Here is a 21,198-nt window from a genome sequence, read left to right as displayed (position 1 = left end):
CGACGCGGTGGTGGTGATGGCGGAGACGAGCTTCTTCCATGCTCTCCAGAGTGCTCGAGCAAGAACAAGCATGGAACAAGCAAGCAAGCAAAGCATTTTGTTTCTTGATCCGTGCATTAGCAAGCTTTGCATTTGCGTAGCTCTACGCGAGGCCGCAGGATTCGAGCCCTTGCACTCCCACAATCGACGGCGGACAATGGCACACGTGGGCAGCTTGTATTTGCTAGCCGTCGAGCTTATCGTCTTTGGTTTTCTTCTGTCCCGAGGTAGGGCTTGTCAGATTGCTCGTGGCCATGGCTGTCAAGGCGCCTTGCGTTTCTTCTTCGCTCAACCCCGACGCTCCCCACTTCGTCCCCTCCTTCTTCGAGAGCGTCGAGGATTTCTCGTCCGAGTGGTGGAATCTGGTGAAGAGCACGCCCGCCTTCCGTGATTACTGGATCCGCGAGAAGTGGGAGAGCGTTGTCTCGGAAGCGTCCGCCACGCTCGACGACTACGCCGAGGAAGACGAGGAGGATGTGTCATTCGAGGACGTGGATCTTGAGGATGTGAGGGCGCTCGACGAGGCGGACACCCTCAAAGAACAAGGTAACGAGATTTCTTTCTTGTCGCTGGTTTTGATCGATTCATGCGATGGGTTTGTAGATGTGAATCTGTGCCCCGCGCCGCGGGCCGTCAAGGTGATAGATCTGGTTTCACCGCCACCGGCGGCCGCCAAGATCTACGCTCCTCGAGACCCCCGCAACAAGCTTGTCAAGGTTCCTCCCAAGCTGGCGGCGGCGCAGATGAGGAAGGGCTCGCTGTCGACCCGGATCCAGCAGCCCCGGTAGGCGAAGAACGATCGATCCATAGAAAAACCATGATCTCTCATCTCTCTTTTTGTTGGTGTTCTTTCCTTTCGTTCCTCTTTCTCATCGTTTGCTTCGTCGTGCTTGACTTATAGCGAGCTCGACGAGTTCTTGTAAATTTACCTCTCAGCACCCAACTCTACCGAGGTGGAAAAAGTTGTAAAAAAAATGGTATGGAAAACAAAAAGCCTGTAGTAAAGATCTCTTAGTAATGGTGATCGAGCAGCGAGAGTGTCTCGAGATGGATTGGCCAGTTCCCTCCCAGGAGCTGCCTGCTATTCTCCATGGCTACCCGGAAGTCGAGAGCCGAGATCCGGTGATTGCTCGATCTTCTTCTTCCCGTTTGGATACAAGCCTTGATCAATCGCTTCAAGTGGATGTCCAGCGCATGGTTGACGAGATTGGCGCACTCGTGCTCCACCTCGAGCCCCGCTGCAAATCGCGTCATTCGCGTTTGCATGCTGCTAGCGTCGGGCAATTCACTCGCCTCCATGATCATCATCTCGGCGCTGCTCACCATCGACACAGGCGAGGATGATCTTTGCGACGCGCCACCCACGCTCTGGCGACAAAGAGGCACGCCAAGTGGTGCTTGCACTTCTTCCTCTTCTTCGTCATTATCTTCGCCATCCTCGTCCAGTTCTTCCTTCTCGTCCTCCATAGCTTTAAGCACTGCCATGCCGGAGCTTTGCTTGAACCGCTTGGCAGCAGGCAATGCGTGGTAGTCCGATTTGTTCTTGCGCGGATCATCGCTTGCTAGTAGTCCGGAAGATGGTCTTCCGCGGGGTGGCGGCTGTCCACACCTTGCGTTGGAAAGGACTGCTCGGACGATTTGGTTGTGGAGCACGATGCTGTCCTTGCTGCCCAGCGTCTGGAGCAGCCTCTTGTCGAGCTCGGCTTTGCTCAATCGGTGGCTTAGAAAGCTGCTAAAGATGTTGCAGTACTCTTTCTCCTTGCTGGGACCCAAGATCTTGGAAAGCTTGGATTTCAAGTCGATTAAGTTGATGCGCCAGTGCTGGACGGGCAGCTCCACGCGCTTGGCCCCGCGTAGCGCAACTCGAGCAAATCCTCCATTGCTACTTCCAGGACCAAGAGCTTGATCACCCTCTACAATGCACCCAAGCGTATGATCAATTCGAGCTTCCATAGAGCGACTAGAACTACAAAAAAAAGCTCTAGAGTTACCTTGCAAGGGATGATTAGCCATAACCCCATGATCCGGGAAGGAAGAGCAATCGACCTCGATCATCTCCAGCAGCTCAGCTCAGCAGCTCCGCCCACCTCGATCCTCGCTCAGAATTGGCCGTGGAGTCGGATCATCATCTGCATTGCCGGAATTTCGTCCTGGACGCTCCAGCTCCCGCTGCTCCAATTCAAACCCTCGAGCGCCAAGCAGCTACGCGCGCTGCCGCATTTATGCCATGGCTTTACCATGAGAGTGGTGAGAAATCCCGGATCATTCGTAGCTCCGCGTCCGCCATAGCCAACCCCATTGGCACAACGAATGGAATAATGCCGGAGAATATCCCTTCCACCGTAGGTAGCGTATATTCCCCTCCCCGCTACTAGAGGAGGCTCCAGTATGTGGAACACTCGCCCAGCATGAACTGGCTAATGGACGCCCTCTTGGGCTTGAGCTCCCGAGCGATTCCAATGTTGACGCGACTCACGTCCAGCAAATCTGGATCCTTGAGCTGCCGAGCAATCGCAAAATACTTCCCGAATTGCTCCAGTGACTCCTCGCGATTCTCTTGTCTCTTGTAGAGCGAGCCGAGCAAACAGTGTCCCACGGCCTGCAAGTAAGACACGAAAAACAAGGATTTCTAGCCAAATCTCTCATGGATTGCTTGCACGAATGGAATACCAGAGTGACGGGATCTAGAAATGCCGCTGCTTGCAAGTAAGCCTTGAGATGGTGCACAGCTGCAGATATATTGCCAGCGGCTTCATAAGTTTCCGACATAGCTGCGTGAGCTTTGCACTCTCCTGCCTGAGAGAGCGAGAAGAAAAATCTCGAAGACAATCTTAACGCATGGCTCGCGCGTGCGTACCTTGTTCCTGATCTTCCTTGAGAAATCGATGTACTCGTTGTGGTATTTCACAGCGTTTTGCGTCTCCCTGAGCATCCCATATTCGAGTCCAATGTTGTACTTGGCTTCACCTCCCTGAACAGGATTACTACATGCCACAGCAGCTCGCACGCACTGTGATCACGACGAAAAATTCACACATCTCCAAAGTTTTTCTATAGTTTTTCCTGGCTTGCCTTTTCAAAGTAGCAAATGCTCTGTCTGTAGTTGCCTTCTTGTCGGCACTCCTCGGCGCAATGCCAGTAGACCTGCAAGCTTTTCCATGCTGTTTTCTTCCTGGATTTAAGACGAGCTAAGCTACCAAGGTAGAGAAAGAAAGCGTCACCTCGAGGAGCTCAGTTGCAGCCATGACGACGAGCTGGCCGTGGTTTATGAAGCTTGCGAGGCCCAAGCAATCCTCAAAGCAGCTGATGGCGTCGCCACTGTTTCGCACCTTCCAGTAGATCTTGCCAAGGTTGTATTTTGCCTAAACATTGCTGTAGAACATGTGAACAATCCGGATGATCAATCAGGTGGTTGTCACAGGAGGAGAAGCTTACCTGTGCTACGTGAAAGGTGTTCCGTGTGCTCGTCACATTGCTGGCCGCGGCGAGAGCTCGCACGAAGTAGGCCACCGCAGTGGAGAAGTAGCACGTCTTGTCAAACAGAGCTCCAACGCCGGACAGTGCCACGAACAGCTTCTCATTGTTCCCTGCTTAGAGATTTCTCTAGCTCATACTTTGGCGATGTGATTTCTTGACTTACCTGTTCTTGCAGCTCGCTCTGCTGCTACAAGATGGCCGCACAAAACGCTCTGGACTTCCTTCTTCTTAAACTGCAAGAAGATAAGCACGAGTGTTTTGATAAAAATGGTGGTGCTCGATCGATTCTACCGTTCTCTGAGCTTCGGCGATGGGGAACCTGATGCCAGCTTCCTCGTCCTCTTTGTTGGTCGGCTCGGGCTCCAAGGTGGTGGTGAGCTCGAAAAACTCTTGAATTAAAATCGTGTTAGAACTCAAGAGAAAGATCAATCTATCACCACTTTGCTTACCAACAAAAGCCTTTGGCATTCCATCGACGAGCATCTTCTGGCCCAGCTCTTGCGCCGGCGTCAAGGACACATTGGTGAGCCCGATTCCCGCATTGGCAGTGCTCTCCGTGAGCTGGGACGATTCGGATTGGAAAAGAAATGGTAGCCTGGTAGCTGCGAAGCTGAGAAAAAGCTCACCTTTTCAAAGAGGATCCTCTTGAGCCTGAGGATCTCGTTGTGCACGGCGTCCTTGTTTCCCATCTCTTGCTCGTAAGTTAGGGTTTAAGAGCATCCGTGCCTCTTGCTGCCTCACGAATATTCCCATCTTCAATGGGCTCATATGATATCCGTTGGGACGCCATGGAGCCGTTAAATCTCTTCCCTGTCCTGTCGCTGGGAGAGATTGTAAATAGCATCCAGACAAGCGCAAGCTTACGCGCCTATCTCGCCCCAGCCTAGTTTGTAGCAACGCTGTCGCTCAGAGAAAGAGAAGATAGCATAGAAGAAGAATCCAATCGCGACTGTAGAGATGGTGAGAGAGGTTTCGATTCTTCGCTTGGGATTGGGAGCTTTGATGCTCGCTGCGATGCATTACATGGCAATGGCGCAACAGCTCCATCCGGATGAGCGCGATGCATTGCTCGACATCAAGAAGCAGCTCAAGGATCTGCCGGGCTCCTCCTTCCTGTCCAGCTGGGATTTCGAACGCGAGCCTTGCAGCGGCTTCTCCGGGATCGTTTGCACTATCATCGGCGCCAGCAGCCACGTCGTGATGCTCAACCTGGGCGACGGCTACGCCGGATCGCCAGGCCTCACTGGCACGCTCAGCCCGCGCATTGGAGACCTCCGCCTGCTCCAGCAACTCACGCTCACGGCGGGCAGCGTACGAGGAGAGCTCCCATCCAGCATTGGCGAGAATCTGGGCAGCAGCCTCCAGTTCCTGGGAATCAGCCACAACCAGCTCTCCGGATGCATCCCCGCCAGCTTTGCCAGCCTCACACGATTGCTGGTGCTGGACCTCAGCTCCAATTCTCTCGCCTGCGCCATTCCACACGAGATTGCTCTGCTGCCCAGTCTCGTCGCCCTGGAGCTCTCCCACAACAAGCTCTCGGGGCCAATCCCTGATCGATTCACCTCCGCCTCCATGACCCATTTCGATCTAGGCTGGAACGAGCTCTCGGGTGAGATACCCCGCTCGCTCCCCGCCTCGCTCACCTATCTCTCCCTCAAGAACAACCGGCTATCGGGCTCCATGGCTCCATCGCTGGCGTCCCTCCGCGCATTGACCACGCTTGACTTAAGCTCCAACGAATTGACCGGGGCCATTCCATCGTTGCTGTGGAGCAGCAATCCAAATCTCGTGTCTGTGCAGCTCCAGCGCAATCACTTGTCAGGGCCTGTGGCGATCGAATCTCCCGCGAGGATGAGCCGCGTGGATTTGAGCTACAACAATCTCTCGGGCGCCATTCCACCGATGCTAGCCTTCTCGGAGAACGTCTTCCTCAACAACAATCACTTCACGGGCTCCGTCCCAAAGGAATTCGCGGATGGCCTCCTCTCAGCAAATCTTCGCAATCTCTATCTCCAGCACAACTTCCTGACGGGCTTCGATCTATCGCCGCCGGACGCCGCGCTACCCGCCGCCGCGCTCCTCTGCCTCCAATACAATTGCCTCACGCCGCCATCGCAATCGGCATGCCCTCTCAATGCTGGCAAGCTCTCCTCCAGACCGCCACACCAGTGTTTATCATCCTACACTCCATGACCGATTAGATCATCTCTAGAGATCGAGCGAGGATCATCTTCTCTCTCGCTAGCATTGTACCATGGTTAAAGTATGGTTAAAGTGAATTTTTCCTTTCACTCCACATTTTAATTTGAGATCTATCGGACCGGGTTTAGGGTTCTCGATGGAGAGTCCTCCCGCTCCGGCAGCTCCTGGCAATGGCGCTGCGTCGCTGCTGTCCCAGATCCTGCTCCAGAGCGTGTCGCCGGTGGTCATGGTGCTTGCGTCGCCCCGCGCGGAGGCGGCATGCCGGAAGAACAATCTCGGATTCGTGGATCTCCTGCGCCCCTTCTGTTTTCTCGACCGCGTCAATGGTGAGTGTGCTTGTTTTCGTGGAATGTGAATGAATCCGATCTCTCCTCCGTGATTATTCCATCAGTACCCGTGCGGACAGCGAGCGAGACGCCATACCGGCTGCAAGAGTTTCGACTCCGCCTCTTCTACGCTTCGGAGATTCGAGCTACGCCAATTGAGGTAGCTTTTCATTCATTCTTCATGTGAAGAATGATGTATGCTTTTTCTTTTCTGCGTTGCTTAGCTAGCCGAGCAGCAATTACTTGATGTGGTGAATGAGGCTGCTCTGGACGAGATCCAAGGTGACGATCTTCGTGCTCAGAGCAGTATTGAATCCGTCCACAGAGGTTTGCTGTGTTCCAGTTGTTCTCTCTTTGAGTTCCTTATTCTGTGCTGCTTGTTTCTGCTAGCGATGCAGTCGGAGTCGACACTGTCTTGGTTCCAAAAGTACAGTACCGCGTTTGCCCGGACTCTAGCATTCTCTGAACACGAAGCTTTTGATCACCCTGTAGCTTGTATAGTCCTAGATATTCTCGATCACGTAAGCTGACTCATGGCGAGTGTGTGACTTGCAGGTCTGCTTGTTGTTTCTTCAAACGACGAGAACCCCCTCGACGTCTTTGCTAGCCTGTCAGACGTTACCAATCTGCCATCGTTGCTCAAGGATGGTGCCATGGATCCAAGAATCCTCAGGCACTACGTTGTATTGCACGACAACCAGGATGGGCCTTCTGATCGGTAAGTCTCAAGCAATTATTTACCTTCATCTTGTAATTTTTTGCGTTGTCTGGTATCTGGCAGCGCAAATGAGATGCTTCAGAATTTTGCTGGTACACTAGATGTTAACGACTGCAGCTTAATCCGGATAAATTCTTCTCCACTGGATAATGGTTCCCCTGTGGAAGATATCTGGAGTTCTAGCATGCCGCATTATAAGGTATGCAAATGTTTTGTGCTTATGCTTCTCTGGGCTATAACTTGAGACATGCAGATATCAGACAATCTTAAAACTGGATGCTGTCTTCAAATTAACGATGTCGATGAGGTACTTGTCTGAAAGCCATCCACATTTCTCCTGAGGCTATTTCTTGTTTCAGATTCAAAGGTTTGTGATCGATTTGTGCCAGAAGCACATTATACCGTATATGGAACAGAAAGTTCGTTACTTGAATCAGCAGGTAAGTTTTTGCTGCAAAATTTGCTGCTACTGAACAGATTGTGGTTGCAGGTGGCAGCTACACGACGAGGCTTAAAGAATCAATTAAAAAATCTTTGGTGGCGGAAAAAAGACTCCGAATACCCGGATACTCCTTCAGGGAATGTGTAAGACGAAACATAAATAGCGCTCTCATCCTTCTCTCTCTCTCTCTCTTTTTTTTTTTTTTTTTGTGTATTGGCAGATATACTTACAATTCGGTGGAATCACAAATTCGTGTTCTTGCGGATTACTCTTTTATGTTGCAAGATTACGATCTGGCGGTATCAAACTATCGCTTGCTCTCGAGCGATTACAAAGCTGATAGAGCGCTGAAAAGATATGCCGGCGTCATGGTGAGTTGAAAGTTTTGTGTGATTTCATTCTTGACATGTATTATGCACACAGGAGATGCTTGGAATTTGTTTATGCCTGTTGGACCAATCAAGAAAAGAAGCTGATAACTCCTTAGAGACAGCCTACATAACATATCAAGTAACGAGCTTTGTGCGTCTTATTTGATATTCTGAGCTGTTTTACCTTTCTAGACTTGTGGCCCTCCCTCCATAAGGTACGCAACGCGCACAGCTTTGTGGTGGGCTGAAGTGCATAAAACGAGAGCTCAATATTCCGAAGCTGCATCCGTCCTCTTTCGAGCGGGCACAGAGGTTTGGTTTTGATCGCGTGCTTACAAGCTTTAAAACTTCCAATTAGATGGACAAGGATGCTACTTTGCGAGCAGGAGTATTGTTAGAGCAGTCAGCATACTGTTTCTTGCGTTGTGTCCCACCTATGCTGCGGAAGTACGGTTTTCATCTTGTTTTAGCAGGTATCCGGTACCATATGAGTAGCCAGGTAAATTGCAACAGCATTTTGGCTTTGACTTATCCTTCAACTACTCTAGAGAAAACACGCGCTACGTGCCTATTCGAGAGCCTCAGCTGTATACGATGGGCAAGGCTGGAATTTTATTGGTGATCACGTTAATGTCTACCTTGGCCGGTACGTGAAAGGCTTTAATGAGTTTACTGAACTGGCTATTATTGCTTTCAGGATATCCTTGCTTCTTGGGAAGGTGGATGCTGCTGTTCAACATTTTATGAACATCATGGCTTGCAGTCACCAGTCTGCTCCGACACAAGCCCAGTTCTTGAAAGAATTTCTCAATGCAGTCCAGGTATTTTAAGTTTATCTTTTAATTTGCATCGTTAAACACCGTGATTTGGTAGAATTTGGAAACGAAAGATGAGGTGTTACGAGTAAGGTTGCCTGCAATAAGCTCCGATGACGTGTATGTACGCTTTGAAGATCACAGGACCTATGCTTCCGCCATGGCTGTAAGATAACTATTTCTCATGTCAGAATATTGTAAGCAGGTTTCTGCAGGCCAGTGTACCGGAAGCGGAATGGGCCCTTTTAGAGGAGGAGCTTGTTCCACCGTCCTCAGGAGCACCAATTACGACTTGGTTGGATGCAGGGAAATCTAACAAGAAAATCCAGGATTTTAACGTGTGCGTTTCAGGAGGTAAGTCTTGTGGTTGTATTGAATTTCACATTTATTTACATTTTCTTTTTGACAGAGGATGTTTGTGTCTTTCTTAAGGTTAGCAATCCGTTGCAAATCTCCATTGAAGTCTTTCTTATGGAGCTTATTTGCGAGTTTCAACCAAAAAAGAGAGGTGATATTTCCTGAATCAACTTTTAGTGTTACTTACCGACTCTGTAGGACCAGAAGAGATGACGAGCTCAAAACCGTATGTTGCCGTTTTCCTTTGAATTTTTCTTCAAGGTGTGCACTTTGCAGTGAAAACTCCTCGTTGATTCTCTCAAACGAATCATTTTCTCTCAAGGGTGGAGAAGAGGTGGAGGTAAGACTTGCTAGTCACATTTTTATTTTTTTATTTTTTTCTGTTTTTCATGCCCGGGTGCAGGTTTGCTTGAAGACGAAGCCTATCGAAGAAGGTTTGCTGCAGGTAGTGGGAGTTAAATGGGGCCTTTGTGGAATCGTGCAATGTCGTTATGACTTTCCAGTGCAAGGGAAATCAAAATCATCAAAGCCAAGAAAGTCTAAAATAGATGTACCATTCCATAAGCGGTTGAAGTTCAACGTAGTGGCGGTACGTAATATTTCGAGTATCATTTTCTTTTCCTGATTTACTGTGGGCAGCACATGCCAAGGCTGGAGATATCAATGCATGAGCTACCACCAAAGATTAACAGAGGAGAAGTTCGGCGTGTTGTATTAGAGATTCAAAATCCGTCTCAGGCCTCTATTAAGGTCTGCATTCTCTCCTTTGCATTACTCGTGTAACCTTTGAGTTGTTCTTGTAGAATATCAAACTTAAAACCAGCCATCCTGCGTTTTTAATGTTTGGCGAACAAGGAGATTTGGACCTTGAATTTCCAAATTGTTTGGAAGTGCGAAATGATGGGCAGCCAAAAGACATCCAATGTGAACACGGTAGCTCCATTTTTCACTTTCCGGAGGTTTGGTGCTCTCGTAACTACGAAGTTAAGCTCCTGACCGTCGTTATTGGTCTCAGAAAACTTTGTTAGAAGGAGTGTCAACATTCCTATGGCCGTTATGGTTGCATGCAAGCCACGATGGAAAGGTGTCATTCAAGACAGTACTCTACTTTGAGCCGTGTGAAGACACTACCAGCCTTAAGTATCGGACTTTGCGAATGGTCCATAGTGTTCAGGTAAAGCTGACTTCTTGTTATTTAGACTTCTTTTGTTTACCGCTTTGCTTTTAGGTGATTCCGTCGCTACAAGTCTCCGTGGGAATATCGTCCTGCCCAGTGAAGCTGGACCAGTACCTTTTACGAATGGACGTAGCAAATGTACATCCTTCCGACAGTTTCTGGTTGCGACAGGCATCGAGTATCGGAGATGATTGGTGCTTCTCTGCCGTTCAGCCGCAGGTGTTGGAGCAAGCAGATAATGATGAAACACTCAAGGCTGCATTCCTGTCATCTTCCGTCTCTCCATCTCAGTTGCTGCCTGCTACGCAATCATCCTCCTTTTTCTTCCAACTCCGGGTAAGCTCCGTTTTGCGTATCTGGCTGTTTAAGTCGTAGTGACTGTGCAGAGGGATGTGGAGACAAAGCATGGAGGTGGTACCGTAAGACTTGGTCCTCCTAGTAGCGAAGAGCCTCTAATCAACATTAGTTCAGGTCCACTTTCTTATTTTCACCAGCAAGAGAAGATTGTACAGATAAAAACTTCTCAGGTTTGGTTTCGTTTGAATGTTTTGTTAATTTCTCCAACTACTGTTTTCACTAGCAGCACGCTAGATATCAAACTGTCGATATAGTTTTGATCACTGGGCAACAAGACGACATGATAACCGAGAAAGCCGCGGGTAGTCACCGGGATTTTCGTATTGCAAGCCATCACGTCTGTCATTGCAGGTTTTGTTCGATTTGTCTCCATTTTCCTATGGTCTTACGAGCTTCAACTTTGCAGGGTGGAAGGCTCTCAACCATTAGTTTGGGCTATGGAGGGACCGAGGTGTTTAGCCCACGACTTCGCTACCCAAGGTCTATGCGAAGTCCCGGTCTTCTTGGCTCTTAGAAACTGCTCGCAGCTGACAGCATCCGTGAAAGTGGAGACTTGTGACTGGAATGACACAGGCGATGGTGGTGCCAAAGCTGGGTGGCGAAGTGCCTCGCCTCCACCAACTTTAGAGGCTCTCGCTTTGTCAGGAACAGAATCCTCAGCAAGGAGTGACAGGAAGCTTGCATCATCCGGACCTTACGTATGGTGCTGCTCCAAATCCGTGACATCGCTGGAACTGGCACCCGGAGCTTCCACCAGAGTGCCGCTATGCGTCGGAGTGCTAGCGCCGGGAATGTACGACTTGAGCAACTATAGGATCTCGTGGAGATTGCTAGAGACGGGGAAGCAACAGGCAGAGACAGTGGTAGTGGCCCCGGAGAAGGCAAAAAAGAGCAGCTTTGTGGCGGCTCCAGCAATTAGAGCAGGCGACTATGCCGAGGAAGCAGCACTATCACCGGTTGATCGTAGCGATGGTGGTGCCAGTAACACGGATAGAGTAGCACAAGTAGGAGAAGGAGCCGGGCACTCTTTCTTATTCACAGTCATCCAAATGCCGATGGAGCTGCTTTAAGAAGACGGAAGAAAGAAAGTTGAGCGTTGGAGCGTTTCTTCACTCTCCTCCAAACAAATCGACGTGTTTTTGCCGCTCCTCCATGGACCTGAGCACGTCATACACTTGTTCTTCTTCGATCTTAAACTCCTCGGCAAGCTTCGCAGCGGTGTAGAGCTTTGGATCTTTCTTGCGCAGCGTCAAGAGCTTCCATTTCTCCTGATCGGACAGCCGGGTAGGCTTGAGCGGCCAAGCCATCCTCGTCTTGTACTGGAACCGGGCCTTGATCTCCACTCCAGGAATCCTGTGCTCCTTGAGAAACTCGAGCTTCTCTCGCAACTTACTCGTCTCCGTATCGATGGTGACGCGCCACTTCCGCGTCTGGATATCAAACTGCTCGCGCGATTTCTTGTCGATGTGAGGCCCCTGGATGACGGTGAAGAGCGACCTCTCCGTGGGCAGCCCACACACCTTGGCGTTGGGGATGTCTCCCAGCCGAAACTCACGCATCGCGGTCTTGATGTTGATGGTGAGCTTGGCAGCGCAGCTGTCGTCGGCCTTGGATTTGGACCTCCTTCTCCTCCTCCTTGCCTTTGGAGTAATCCCGGTTTCTCCATCGCTTGCGATCTCCGTGCTGCTGCTTGCGGCGATTTCTCCGGACGATGACGATGCGCTGCTGCTACAGAAGCTCGAGGGAGTGAAATGCGGCATCACCCACCTTATCCTGGCCGAGCAGCCGCTCCTCCGCATTGCCATCGCCATAGAACCCTAAAACTCCTTGCTTTTAGGGTTCTTGGGGAACCATACTCAAAAAGATTTAAAGGAACATTATAATTTCCAGGAGGGAGAACGTGCTAAAGGAATCCACGGCCCAGGGATCTTTACTCATAAACAGTTAGCTATGGGGCCCTGTCTACTGTCTAGAAACATTTTGCCCCATTTTCCACATGATTGAAAATCTGATATTTACCCCTAGGGAATTTCTTTTAGCTCAAATTTTATACTTCTTTTTGTGTTGGAGTTAAAATCATTTACTTATTGTAAAGTCTACACTAATTTGCAAATAGCTGCTTTTTAGGGTTCTTGGGATTTTATTAGGGTGGATGGAAAGCGACCTCCGGCTACCTCACATTTTCTCTCGATGTCCCTGTCCTTCCAGCAGGGATCTGCTTCCTTCTTGGTTTTCCAGTGTGGGGCAATACTTATTTTGTCCTCAAAAGACTGGCTTTGTGGACGATGCTGCAGTCCTGATGCCTTATCCAAGTAAGTCTCTGACATCTCTATCCAACTAGGACGCATTTCTTTTTCTCTTGGTGGAGTTGTTTGTCTCTAGAGCAATATTGACAAAGCCAGTTTTGTGGCTGATCTTTCCTTGGCAGCTGTTTGTCTCTTGCTGGGACGAAGAATCTAAATCTTCTTTCTCCTCTCGTAAAACAGGCATACGTCGCTGTTCTTATTCCATCACAGTACTTCACAAACAATACAAACTCTGGTATGATTTTGCTTAGAGCTTAGAGCTCTGCTCTTTCACTTGGACGACTTGACATGCTCCACAACGTTCTGTGCAGTGCAGTAGGCGATGGACTGGATAGTGACCATGGGGTTGAGACCAGTGGGTGTGGGAAAGACGCTGGCGTCCGTGAGGAAGAGGCCTTCAGCATCCCAAGTCTCGCCTTTGGCATCAATCACCGAGTTCTCGGGGCTGGATCCCATCCGGCACGATCCCAGCAAGTGATACGATACCATTGGCAGCCGGTTGGGCTTGAGCCCTTTGCTTCTCACGCTCGCAAGGTACTCCTCGAATCGCTTCTTCTCTTCTTTCCAGCTTGTCGACTTGCCAAACGTGAAGCTTTCAGCGTCGTGGTGGTGCGTCCCGACTTCCACTGCCCCCGCTGCCTTGAGCACGCGAAGTCCTTTCTCCGCTCCCTCCAGGCAAACCTCCTCGTCGTATGGATCTAGAGTATACTCGATCGTGATCTCGTCCGTCTTCTTGTCCACTCCGATACTCCCAGCTCCTTTGTCACGAGTGAAGAGCACCACCTGAGAGACTCGTCTGAACCTCCGCATTGCCTCCTTGTGCTGAGCTCCAGATTTCCAAGTTACCACCGAAGCGTACTGTCCGGGGTGGAAGCTCGGTGTCATGAGCACCGGACCATAGCCGACTGTGTCCCAGCGTGCGCTCACCGCGCTAAAGGCCGTCATGATCCCTCCTTCGAAGCTAGCTCCCGGGTTCTTCTCCTCGTCCGGGAAGTATCCCCACACTCCCAGCACCGGATGGATGTGGAAGTGTTTCCCAATGTTTGGATTCGTGAGTCCACTCCTGATGAGCAGCGGTGGTGTCATGATAGAGCCGGTGGACACGATGGTCGCTTTGGCCTCGATGATCAACTTCTTTGGCTGGTCACCCAAGGTGGTGGCCAACACACCGATGGCTTTCTTCTCCTTCTTGGTCCCGTCCGTGAATAGCACTTGCAAGCCTTTTGTTCCCGTGAGGATGGTCGCTCCCGCTGCCGCTGCTTCCACCAGCCAAGTCTCGGTGGTCGCTTGCTTCATACCCCGTCGGCATCCCATGTTACAGCAGCCGCAATAGTGTTCCGGGCTCGCGTTTCTCGGTATATTTGCGCTGTGGAGGCCAAGCTCCACGCATCCCTTGCGCAGGACTGCATTCTGGAAGCTTTCCACTGTTGCATTGGGCTGAACACCGATCTTCTTGCAGATGAGATCCAGAGCTTGCTGGTACTTTTCGCTGGTAAACATGGGAAGTCCACACTCCTCGGCCCATTCCTGGCGGACGTGAGGCGGAGTCTGGAAGGATGCCGCCCAGTTGATGCAAGTTCCGCCTCCCACCACCGCAGCGGACATGAGCGAGTAAGCAACGTCGTCAGTTGCCAGAAATCCGCCTTCTTCGTAGAGCTCGCTGAAAGTCGGTTGCTCGAGCAGGGACAGATCTTCTCTCGCAAAGTAGCGGCCTTTTTCCAGCAGCAAAACTTTGAGGCCGGCAGTGGACAGGACCTGAGCTGGAACGCTTCCTCCGCTGCCAGCTCCAACAATGATCACGTCGCATTTGATGCCAATCACGTCCTCTCCGTCCTCGAGCTTGTTGGAAGGCAGGAGCGCCGGCTTGAGGTGAGATATGTCATCCAGTAGAGTGTAACCCGTGTGCTTGAGGACTCCTCGCAGGTCGGGGTGCTCTCTGACGTCGAAGACGGCGGACTTGAGAGCTGACGGCTTTGGAGGCAACGTTGCTTTCATGGAGTTTGGATCCGGTCCCGCATAGCCGATGGCTTCCCAGGTCGGGTTGTAGCCCTTAGCATCCACCTGCAAGCCAAGAGGTACAATGTCTTGATATAGAGAGCGTCTTTTTAAACCATGGCACCTTGCTATAGACAGTGTTGAGGATGAACGTCTTGAAGATCTTGAAGTTGAGACGGGAATCGTCGTCGTCGCTGTTGGCCCACTGGTACATAAGTTTCTCTCGCTCCTCGAGCGGCACCTCACTGAACTTCTTGTCGTAGGGGTACTGCGGAGTGGACTTGGGCGTGGAGAGCATGCCCAGCACCTCCTCGGCTCTCCTCAAAAGCTTGGGATGGATAAACTGTGTCATCCTCCCCGCCACCTACAAACAAACGCAAGCAAAGCCATCTTTTTTGCTTTTCTAGCTCGGCCTGCTCACCATCTCTGCGTCTGCCTCCCCAGAGAGCTCGTAAAACTCTCTGTGGCTGCCATCGGGGGACGAAACCTGCGGAACGAATGTAGAGCACAGGGCCTCGAGTGCTTCCAGTTGCGCCTTGGAGAACTTGTGGGCATAAGGAGGGCGGCCTCCTTGGAGCAAGGGATGAGCAAGCGTGGAAGTTGGCAGACCATCGAGGCTCGCAGCTGGGGGCGCCATGCTTCCTCACTCGACTTGATACAAACACAACTATAGCTACATTGCGATCGAGCTTCAAACATTTTAAAGTCCGAGATATTATTGGCGTGGTCCCTCGAAGATGGCAGTGCCGTGTTGCAGGAAAACAGCTCCCCACACCGGCCATGGATTTGTTTTGTTCGTCTCTAACAAGACTTGATTCAGTTTGGTGATAAGGTTGATGAGATGGAGACTAGAAATCTGCTGGGTTGGATGGTTTGTTTCTCTGTAAAGCTTGGAAACCATCGGATATCGTCCTGGCTTGCCAGAAAACACTGCTTTTTAGACACAGAAATAAGAAGAAGAAAACAATTTGTCCCCGTCGCCCCTCTTTTCCCATCATCTTCCTGGCGGATCTTCTGGATTTACGATCATGGCATACACCAAAGATTAAGATTTACTACGCTGCAAGTAGAAAAAGGAGCTGCGAATCGATCTATCCATGTTAGACAACAATTGTGAGAGATGTGAGGCAATGTACATGATCATCAACACTAAAGAGGTGAGTGAGTGAGTGACGAGCTAAAGAGTTAGGAGGCCTGAGCCGAGAGGATGGACTTAAACTCGAGAGTCTCACGCTGCTCTTCGTCAGCCGGAACGCCATTGTCTTCCGTCTCCACCTCCTGCTCTGGATCATCGCTTACGTCCTCCTCCTCGTGAGCTTCTTCAGTCGTGCCTTCCATGTCCACGTCCTTCAATCCCCGCATCTTCTCCCGGTACTGCTTTATCTCTTTCCGATACCGCTCCTTGTCCACGAGTCCACGCTCTTTGTAAGGCTGCCAGAGGGTGTCACTGATGTGAAAACCAAGAAAAAAAACGAGAGAGAAGAGAACTTTGTGCTGTTACCAGTCGCTGCTCGTCAGTTAGTTTGCTCCACGAATCTCCAATCATCCTGCTGATCTCCCGGTTGGGCTGCAACAGCCTTATCCGTGCTCTCTGCTCCGCAAAGAAGAAGTTGTAGGCACTCCGGTTGAGCTTTGGAGCGTTGGGATCCTTTTTTCTCAATCCCAGCCTCCTCCTCCTCTTGCGCCGGAGCTCTCCATCAGCATTCACGCACTCGGACAGCTGAGCTCCGTTGGAAGTCGGGAGCTTGGACGTGGTCGTGAACTGTGGCACGTACTCGCCGGGTGGGACGTTGTACAGGACGCCTTTGAGCGCCTCGCTGCCGACGGTGACACTGACGAGGTAGCCATGCTCGAACTTGCCAACGATTGATCCTGTCACGGTCTGACCGATACAGTTCGTGGTGGCATTCCCTGCGAGGAACAAAAAAAGATAACTTTGTTTAGAGCAACCAAAGTATTGTGAGTAAAGTTTTTGTTTTGCCTTTCTTCTACCTGGATCAGCAGCAGCATCTGCATCGCCTGGAGAGACAAGACCTGACTCCAAGTCAGTCAAAGGAAGGAAAAGAAAAGAAGAAAACGAGGCAAAAGGAATGAATGAATTCCGGATAGAGAAAGCTAACCGGGCGCAGATACGACAGCTCCCTGATTCCGGAAGAAGTAGACCTGCTCGTAGTGGTGGAGAAGGCTCGAGTAATACTTCCGAAGAACATACGACGCATTGGTGGTCGTCGGTGGGAAATGGAACACCGCTTTTATTTCCTTCCAGATCCTATCCTTGATCACCTGCGAGCAACGAGCGAAGTGAGTGCCTGTGCCAAAGAAACAAGAATTTCGCTCCACCAACCTGGTGCAATCCTCCGCGGGCCGTGACTTCCCTGTACAAGAGGTGCAAATCCAGCTGAGTTCCTCCAATTGTTGGTATCCTGAAGAAAAAGTTCCCATCCATCCATCAAACGGTCAAAGGAGTTCAATCGATCGATCGAGAAACCAAAGAGAAACCAAAAAGAGAGCGGGAGAGACAACCATAGTGTCTACTTACGTACGTCAATGACTTGAATCCCATGCTCCCGTGGAGCCTCCGGAGCGTGTCGAGGAAGAGCTCCTTGTCTCGCAAGACCTCCTCGTGAGAAGCTAGAGCTCGCGGGTAACCGGCCGAGAAGACTGGAGTGGCAGTGCTAGTCGTGCTAGTGGTGGTGGTGATCGAGGTGCATTTGTAGTTGTGGGGAGGAGACGCCATTTGTACCGTGATCAAAGGCGCGTCTTTGGTCTCGAACTTTGGAACAAGCCGCGAGTGTGAGAGGGGTGGCGGCTCTTGCGGGCGGAGGGACAGGAAGTCTCGGGGGAGATTGAGCATCTCCGAGGAGCGAGGCGGCGCGGTGGCGCTGGCGGCGGCCGCGGCTAGGAGCGCGTGGTGGACTTCCGAGCTTGTGGGAGCTTGTGCATGACCACCGTTGTTGTTGTTGCTGTGCTCTGGCGATGGAGAAGTGAGCGGAGGAGGAGGAGGAGTTTGCGGCGAGTGGTGGTGTTCGCTGGCGGCGGTGGTGGCGGTGGTGGCGGCAGCGTCAGCAAGCCCGGAGCTCTGGTGATCATCGGGCATCTTCTCTTTTCCCGAGAAGAGGAGACCAACAAGAATAAAGAAAGGGGGAGCCTTGCCCCCGGAAAAGAGGGCAACCCAAGACCGGCAGCCGCCACACTCAGCAGCCCAACACCTGGAACAGTCGAAAATTCCAGTCTAGGTGAGACAAGGCGACGGCGAGCAAGATACATGCAAGCCTAGCAAATGATGCTGCATGCAAATGCAAACCAGGCAGCACCATAGCCGAGCTCGCCCAATGTAGCTGGAAGAGCTGGAGCTAGAGCTATAAGCATGCTTGATTGATTGAGAATGAGAGAGAGCTAAACAAAGATGAAGAACAAGGAGGAGGAGGAGAACGTACCCTTGGTAAATTTTTTCCTTTTTTTTTTGGGATGTTCTTGCTTATGTGATGATCTCGCAACAAGGAACAAATGCCAGGCATTAACGATATGATATGGTACTACACAAACACCACCACCGGCGTGGTGTGTTTCTCGGCGTGAGTTTTTTCTTTTCTTCTTCTTTCTTTCTTTGCGCAAACCAGATTGAATGGCGGTGCCTGGGGTCCGGGCCGTCGGATCGCCGCCCGCATCGGACGGCGGCGGCGCCGGGGGCCTATTTTGGGGTTATTTGTTTTCGAGAAATAAATTGGGGGGATTTTCTTTTTTGGTCGTTCGTGTGATTAGGTGGCGTTACGAGGTCTGTTATGACATGACATGACATGCGGCGGGCCAAATTCCTCTCTTGCCGGGTATCGATCCCGGGACCTATCCTCAAGTCAACATTGAAGATCTCTTGTTTGCCTGCCACGAACACCGCAAAAACGCAGGCTTGGCCCATTTTCCTGGAGAGAAATGACGCTCTCGATCTCTCGCAAGTGTTAGAATGTGTGCTCCTCTAGTAATTCACCTCCTCGCTCGACAATCGCTCGTAGAATCTGTACAGGAGAGGGGACGTCGACATGCCCGGCTCCCTCTCCAGGCAGGCCACCAGGTCCCGGAGTATGATCGACCGAGCTCTGGTGGCTTGAGGTAGAGCAGAGCGCCGGGCATTCACTCGAGGCGTCGCAGCTATCAAGAAAGTTTGTCAGGAACGCATCATCGCTCGGAAACGAGCTTACCACCGAACTGCTGCTTGCCGGCAACTGGTGTTCCTGCGTTTCCCCAGCCATCTACAAGCTCACGAAGTATTCTTTTCCGCTTTCCAAACTTGCAAGAGCTTACCAGCAGCTGCTTGCTTTTGCTGTCTCTGTTCGGCCATTAGCATCCACTTGGAGAGCACGTCGTCGGCTCCCACAGCCTTGCGAGCTGCAATGTTTGCCGCCGTGGTTCTCAACTTGTCATCGTTTTGTTGTTGTGCCTGGCACACACTGGAAGCATCAGGAAAAAATAAATAAGCATACATGAGCGTGCTCACCTTTTGAGATTTTGGAGTTGATTCTTCAGTTGCTTGTGGTCCTTTCTCCTGCACGACACAAGTTAACTTGGGGCTTGGATCACTCAAAAGAGTGATGCATTAACCTCGTTGAGCTTGCGTAATCTCTCGGCTTCTTCGGCTTGCTTTCTTTGCCGAAATTCCCGTTGCTCTTTCCTCATGGCCGTGATTTGCTTCTGAAAATCTAGCGTCGCCATAACCCTGTGCCGTTCCTTTTCAACGTCGCATCTCTGGAAGCGGGGCAGTGAGACTTGAAAATGAAGTTTGCAAAACTGGTACCTGCTTGGACACTTTGATGGTTTTGAGAAGAAAGCCCCACAACAATTCCTCCGCACTCTGGATCACAAACTATAAGCTCAATTTTCACGACGGGGACGCTTACCATCGACAAGCAACGCTCCACGTCCTCACTGATGCTTTTGAGTCCATGTTTCGCGGCTGCAAGTAGAGGCACCAATGGCATCACCGATATGGCTCCAAAATCTTTATACCAATTTCTTGTACTTTAGTATGTAGTGGACCTTTCTCCAAGAAAAATCGGCCTTCCTCCTCCATAAACTTCCTTCGCATCTCAGGTGTAGTCCGGCTTTCTTCTCTCGGAGCAGTGAGCAAGCGCTCTTCTTCTTCCTGAAATCAAAAGAGTAAGAAAACCGAAACGCGAGCAAGAAAAGAAACTCTACTTTCAAGTTGACGCCACCAACAGCAGTTACATCGTTGATCTGCTCAAGGCTTTGGACCGGATCAGCCTTTTGTTTCTTACTGCAAAAGCTCGTGAGATCGAGCAAAAGGAGGGAAGAAAACAAATTTGGAACCTGGCTTGTCCGCCCGACGTCATGGCCATATCAGAAGCTTTCCTCACGAGCTGCTTTCGTTCTGGTGGAGTAAATGGTGGCTGCTGTGATGATCCATCACCAAGCGCTGGGGGTTGTTCTGGGTGTAGCGCCTGTGGAGGCTACATTGGCGACACAAAAATGAAAAAATTCGCGGGTCGATCGAGTAGAAATTCTCGTGCACCATACCCTCGAGTTCATCCGACTGAGAGCTTCCAGAATCACCTTCTCTCCCGCGACGACGCGAGCTCCCCTCACGAAATCCTCGCGGGAGATCTTCTCCTCCTGTGGTGTGGTGGAGGGCGATCAAGACAAGTGGAGCTAGAAAGCGGCGAAAGAACACACCTTCATCTTCGCATAGAGCGCCACGAGCTGGAGATTTTGCTCCGGCGCCACAAGCGTCTGGAGGAATGGCATGAGCGATCCGAACGAGACGCTCGTCTTCCGTGGCCCGGCACCGCCACCGCCGCCGCCACCGCCGCCACCACCAGTGCCGGCTCCATCACCTCCTCCCGCTTGCTGCGCCATCGCAGCCATAGCTCCTTCTTTGCCCTAAATATACAAAACTCTTAGACAGAATTAGGGTTCTTCCTTGGGAAGCGCTGATCTTCAGGTGGAGGAGCTCGAGCAGCCGCCGCAGATCCACCCCGCCCGTTGGCCGTGCCGCCCCATATCGTCCCCATGGCATTCGTCGCACATATCGCCATCGATGTCGAAGGGGAGCTCCTGGATGTTACCATCGCCGACGATGAGGATGTAGGCCATGACCGTGCGTGACGCCGGAGGTCCTCCCCAGCTCTCCACGCCGATCTCGAGATTCACCTCCATGGCCTCCGCTCTCGGTGCTCAGCTGGCTCCAATCGAAGATGCCCACGAATGGAACGATCGGCTCTCACGAATGCCTCTAGATCGCAAGAGAAGAACTACGTTACTGGTGCTGGCGTAGATTGATCCCCGGGCACGAAGGACGCGGCCCTCTCCACCGAGCGGAGGTAAAGCCCGGCCCCAAGCTCGGGTGGTAGAGCTTCTGGCTGGGCAAGCTCATGTCCACGACGTGCCGGTTTGTGAGAAACCCTCTCCAATCTTACTCGAGCAGTGAGCGTTCCATACGCTTACCACATCATCGCACCATAAGCATCAATCCTGGAAGAAGGATTGATCCTAGACGAGCAAGCAAGAATGCGAGCGAGGATCGATCCAAACGATCGAGAGGACCTTGATCCTGCGACAACCATTTCGCATGGACTTTGCGGGCCACGAAGACGATCACTACCGG

General features: G+C 51.2%; 9 protein-coding genes and 1 long non-coding RNA gene across 16 annotated transcripts; 4 read left to right on the top strand and 6 right to left on the bottom strand.

Annotated features, from left to right (window-relative positions):
• The first annotated feature begins 16 nt into the window (after positions 1–16).
• Positions 17–1,044, top strand: LOC112350264. Its single transcript, XM_024686155.1, has 3 exons — positions 17–79; positions 228–585; positions 643–1,044. The coding sequence occupies exons 1-3, from the start codon at positions 17–19 to the stop codon at positions 825–827; spliced, it is 606 nt and encodes a 201-aa protein (XP_024541923.1). The 3' UTR covers positions 828–1,044.
• Positions 1,020–2,142, bottom strand: LOC9658309. The gene is made up of 2 exons (XM_002981067.2): positions 2,031–2,142; positions 1,020–1,952 (listed from the first exon to the last, which is right to left on the bottom strand). Exons 1-2 carry the CDS (start codon positions 2,092–2,094, stop codon positions 1,051–1,053), a joined length of 966 nt encoding a protein of 321 aa, XP_002981113.2. The 5' UTR covers positions 2,095–2,142; the 3' UTR covers positions 1,020–1,050.
• Positions 2,017–4,251, bottom strand: LOC9647208. Of its 4 annotated transcripts, none has more exons than XR_002993690.1 (7): positions 4,143–4,251; positions 3,966–4,077; positions 3,808–3,905; positions 3,680–3,749; positions 3,475–3,626; positions 3,261–3,411; positions 2,666–3,211 (listed from the first exon to the last, which is right to left on the bottom strand). XR_002993690.1 is itself a non-coding variant. In XM_024686114.1 (5 exons), the coding sequence occupies exons 1-5, from the start codon at positions 3,282–3,284 to the stop codon at positions 2,411–2,413; spliced, it is 603 nt and encodes a 200-aa protein (XP_024541882.1). In that variant the 5' UTR covers positions 3,285–3,381; the 3' UTR covers positions 2,017–2,410. The 4 variants fall into 4 exon arrangements, 1 of the variants encoding a protein (XP_024541882.1); XR_002993691.1 differs by having other exon boundaries at positions 2,666–3,200; XR_002993692.1 differs by having other exon boundaries at positions 2,666–3,183.
• A 22-nt stretch (positions 4,252–4,273) lies between these two features.
• On the top strand, positions 4,274–5,807 carry LOC9647207 (leucine-rich repeat receptor protein kinase EMS1). Its single transcript, XM_002981214.2, has one exon. It carries the CDS (start codon positions 4,474–4,476, stop codon positions 5,707–5,709), a length of 1,236 nt encoding a protein of 411 aa, XP_002981260.2. The 5' UTR covers positions 4,274–4,473; the 3' UTR covers positions 5,710–5,807.
• A 35-nt stretch (positions 5,808–5,842) lies between these two features.
• Positions 5,843–11,516, top strand: LOC9658308 (trafficking protein particle complex subunit 8). Of its 2 annotated transcripts, none has more exons than XM_024686105.1 (28): positions 5,843–6,044; positions 6,110–6,204; positions 6,269–6,371; positions 6,435–6,539; positions 6,600–6,762; positions 6,826–6,961; positions 7,016–7,069; positions 7,122–7,202; positions 7,253–7,347; positions 7,425–7,575; positions 7,628–7,714; positions 7,768–7,887; positions 7,934–8,074; positions 8,124–8,221; positions 8,273–8,396; positions 8,449–8,556; positions 8,606–8,744; positions 8,800–8,898; positions 8,946–8,973; positions 9,024–9,087; positions 9,151–9,336; positions 9,387–9,497; positions 9,551–9,706; positions 9,763–9,921; positions 9,976–10,260; positions 10,311–10,451; positions 10,508–10,632; positions 10,688–11,516. In XM_024686105.1, exons 1-28 carry the CDS (start codon positions 5,855–5,857, stop codon positions 11,349–11,351), a joined length of 4,008 nt encoding a protein of 1,335 aa, XP_024541873.1. In that variant the 5' UTR covers positions 5,843–5,854; the 3' UTR covers positions 11,352–11,516. The 2 variants fall into 2 exon arrangements, with proteins under 2 accessions (XP_024541873.1, XP_024541871.1); XM_024686103.1 differs by having other exon boundaries at positions 10,505–10,632.
• Positions 11,287–12,176, bottom strand: LOC112350254. The gene has a single exon (XM_024686113.1). The coding sequence runs from the start codon at positions 12,090–12,092 to the stop codon at positions 11,391–11,393; it is 702 nt and encodes a 233-aa protein (XP_024541881.1). The 5' UTR covers positions 12,093–12,176; the 3' UTR covers positions 11,287–11,390.
• A 575-nt stretch (positions 12,177–12,751) lies between these two features.
• On the bottom strand, positions 12,752–15,258 carry LOC9658306 (long-chain-alcohol oxidase FAO4A). The gene is made up of 3 exons (XM_024686106.1): positions 15,004–15,258; positions 14,707–14,946; positions 12,752–14,648 (listed from the first exon to the last, which is right to left on the bottom strand). The coding sequence occupies exons 1-3, from the start codon at positions 15,217–15,219 to the stop codon at positions 12,858–12,860; spliced, it is 2,247 nt and encodes a 748-aa protein (XP_024541874.1). The 5' UTR covers positions 15,220–15,258; the 3' UTR covers positions 12,752–12,857.
• Positions 15,259–15,659: 401 nt separating this feature from the next.
• LOC112350252 (high mobility group B protein 9-like) lies at positions 15,660–18,114 on the bottom strand. 2 transcript variants are annotated; one of them, XM_024686107.1, is made up of 7 exons: positions 18,020–18,114; positions 17,126–17,791; positions 16,927–17,005; positions 16,703–16,865; positions 16,575–16,616; positions 16,084–16,493; positions 15,660–16,013 (listed from the first exon to the last, which is right to left on the bottom strand). In XM_024686107.1, exons 2-7 carry the CDS (start codon positions 17,677–17,679, stop codon positions 15,768–15,770), a joined length of 1,494 nt encoding a protein of 497 aa, XP_024541875.1. In that variant the 5' UTR covers positions 17,680–17,791; positions 18,020–18,114; the 3' UTR covers positions 15,660–15,767. The 2 variants fall into 2 exon arrangements, with proteins under 2 accessions (XP_024541875.1, XP_024541876.1); XM_024686108.1 differs by having other exon boundaries at positions 16,575–16,601.
• Positions 17,809–18,323, top strand: LOC112350255. Its single transcript, XR_002993693.1, has 2 exons — positions 17,809–18,024; positions 18,084–18,323. It is a non-coding gene; the product is annotated as an uncharacterized LOC112350255 (long non-coding RNA).
• A 17-nt stretch (positions 18,324–18,340) lies between these two features.
• On the bottom strand, positions 18,341–20,565 carry LOC112350253 (transcription initiation factor TFIID subunit 4b-like). 2 transcript variants are annotated; one of them, XM_024686110.1, is made up of 12 exons: positions 20,268–20,565; positions 20,112–20,207; positions 19,905–20,044; positions 19,773–19,851; positions 19,584–19,719; positions 19,475–19,530; positions 19,372–19,428; positions 19,179–19,322; positions 19,075–19,122; positions 18,882–19,017; positions 18,779–18,829; positions 18,341–18,728 (listed from the first exon to the last, which is right to left on the bottom strand). In XM_024686110.1, exons 1-12 carry the CDS (start codon positions 20,457–20,459, stop codon positions 18,556–18,558), a joined length of 1,308 nt encoding a protein of 435 aa, XP_024541878.1. In that variant the 5' UTR covers positions 20,460–20,565; the 3' UTR covers positions 18,341–18,555. The 2 variants fall into 2 exon arrangements, with proteins under 2 accessions (XP_024541878.1, XP_024541879.1); XM_024686111.1 differs by having other exon boundaries at positions 19,905–20,035.
• Between the last annotated feature and the right edge of the window lie 633 nt (positions 20,566–21,198).

Source organism: Selaginella moellendorffii, unplaced genomic scaffold (assembly GCF_000143415.4).
Source record: "Selaginella moellendorffii unplaced genomic scaffold, v1.0 SELMOscaffold_47, whole genome shotgun sequence".
Taxonomy (NCBI): Eukaryota; Viridiplantae; Streptophyta; class Lycopodiopsida; order Selaginellales; family Selaginellaceae; genus Selaginella; species Selaginella moellendorffii.
This window is presented reverse-complemented; position numbering and strand designations above follow the sequence as displayed.

What these genes read in the sequence shown, in the direction of transcription:
- LOC9658308 (XM_024686103.1), top strand. Translation starts at nt 5,855, where the DNA reads ATGGAGAGTCCTCCCGCTCCGGCAGCTCCTGGCAATGGCGCTGCGTCG. An exon ending in AAATTAACGATGTCGATGAG is followed by an intron (nt 7,070 to 7,121) that starts GTACTTGTCTGA and finishes TTCTTGTTTCAG; the next exon opens with ATTCAAAGGTTTGTGATCGA. An exon ending in GAGATGACGAGCTCAAAACC is followed by an intron (nt 8,974 to 9,023) that starts GTATGTTGCCGT and finishes TGCACTTTGCAG; the next exon opens with TGAAAACTCCTCGTTGATTC.
- LOC9658309 (XM_002981067.2), bottom strand. Translation starts at nt 2,094, where the DNA reads ATGATCGAGGTCGATTGCTCTTCCTTCCCGGATCATGGGGTTATGGCT. An exon ending in GGCTAATCATCCCTTGCAAG is followed by an intron (nt 1,953 to 2,030) that starts GTAACTCTAGAG and finishes GGTGCATTGTAG; the next exon opens with AGGGTGATCAAGCTCTTGGT.
- LOC9647207 (XM_002981214.2), top strand. Translation starts at nt 4,474, where the DNA reads ATGGTGAGAGAGGTTTCGATTCTTCGCTTGGGATTGGGAGCTTTGATG.
- LOC9647208 (XM_024686114.1), bottom strand. Translation starts at nt 3,284, where the DNA reads ATGGCTGCAACTGAGCTCCTCGAG. An exon ending in CTGCAACTGAGCTCCTCGAG is followed by an intron (nt 3,184 to 3,260) that starts GTGACGCTTTCT and finishes AAAAGCTTGCAG; the next exon opens with GTCTACTGGCATTGCGCCGA. An exon ending in GCATTTGCTACTTTGAAAAG is followed by an intron (nt 3,050 to 3,111) that starts GCAAGCCAGGAA and finishes TCGTGATCACAG; the next exon opens with TGCGTGCGAGCTGCTGTGGC.
- LOC112350254 (XM_024686113.1), bottom strand. Translation starts at nt 12,092, where the DNA reads ATGGCGATGGCAATGCGGAGGAGCGGCTGCTCGGCCAGGATAAGGTGG.
- LOC112350264 (XM_024686155.1), top strand. Translation starts at nt 17, where the DNA reads ATGGCGGAGACGAGCTTCTTCCATGCTCTCCAGAGTGCTCGAGCAAGA. An exon ending in CAAGAACAAGCATGGAACAA is followed by an intron (nt 80 to 227) that starts GCAAGCAAGCAA and finishes TGTATTTGCTAG; the next exon opens with CCGTCGAGCTTATCGTCTTT. An exon ending in GGACACCCTCAAAGAACAAG is followed by an intron (nt 586 to 642) that starts GTAACGAGATTT and finishes ATGGGTTTGTAG; the next exon opens with ATGTGAATCTGTGCCCCGCG.
- LOC112350252 (XM_024686107.1), bottom strand. Translation starts at nt 17,679, where the DNA reads ATGCCCGATGATCACCAGAGCTCCGGGCTTGCTGACGCTGCCGCCACC. An exon ending in ATGGGATTCAAGTCATTGAC is followed by an intron (nt 17,006 to 17,125) that starts GTACGTAAGTAG and finishes CTTTTTCTTCAG; the next exon opens with GATACCAACAATTGGAGGAA. An exon ending in CCCGCGGAGGATTGCACCAG is followed by an intron (nt 16,866 to 16,926) that starts GTTGGTGGAGCG and finishes CGTTGCTCGCAG; the next exon opens with GTGATCAAGGATAGGATCTG.
- LOC112350253 (XM_024686110.1), bottom strand. Translation starts at nt 20,459, where the DNA reads ATGGCTGCGATGGCGCAGCAAGCGGGAGGAGGTGATGGAGCCGGCACT. An exon ending in CCATCAAAGTGTCCAAGCAG is followed by an intron (nt 19,323 to 19,371) that starts GTACCAGTTTTG and finishes CCCCGCTTCCAG; the next exon opens with AGATGCGACGTTGAAAAGGA. An exon ending in GCAAAAGCAAGCAGCTGCTG is followed by an intron (nt 18,830 to 18,881) that starts GTAAGCTCTTGC and finishes GTGAGCTTGTAG; the next exon opens with ATGGCTGGGGAAACGCAGGA.
- LOC9658306 (XM_024686106.1), bottom strand. Translation starts at nt 15,219, where the DNA reads ATGGCGCCCCCAGCTGCGAGCCTCGATGGTCTGCCAACTTCCACGCTT. An exon ending in GGGAGGCAGACGCAGAGATG is followed by an intron (nt 14,947 to 15,003) that starts GTGAGCAGGCCG and finishes GTTTGTTTGTAG; the next exon opens with GTGGCGGGGAGGATGACACA. An exon ending in TCAACACTGTCTATAGCAAG is followed by an intron (nt 14,649 to 14,706) that starts GTGCCATGGTTT and finishes CTTGGCTTGCAG; the next exon opens with GTGGATGCTAAGGGCTACAA.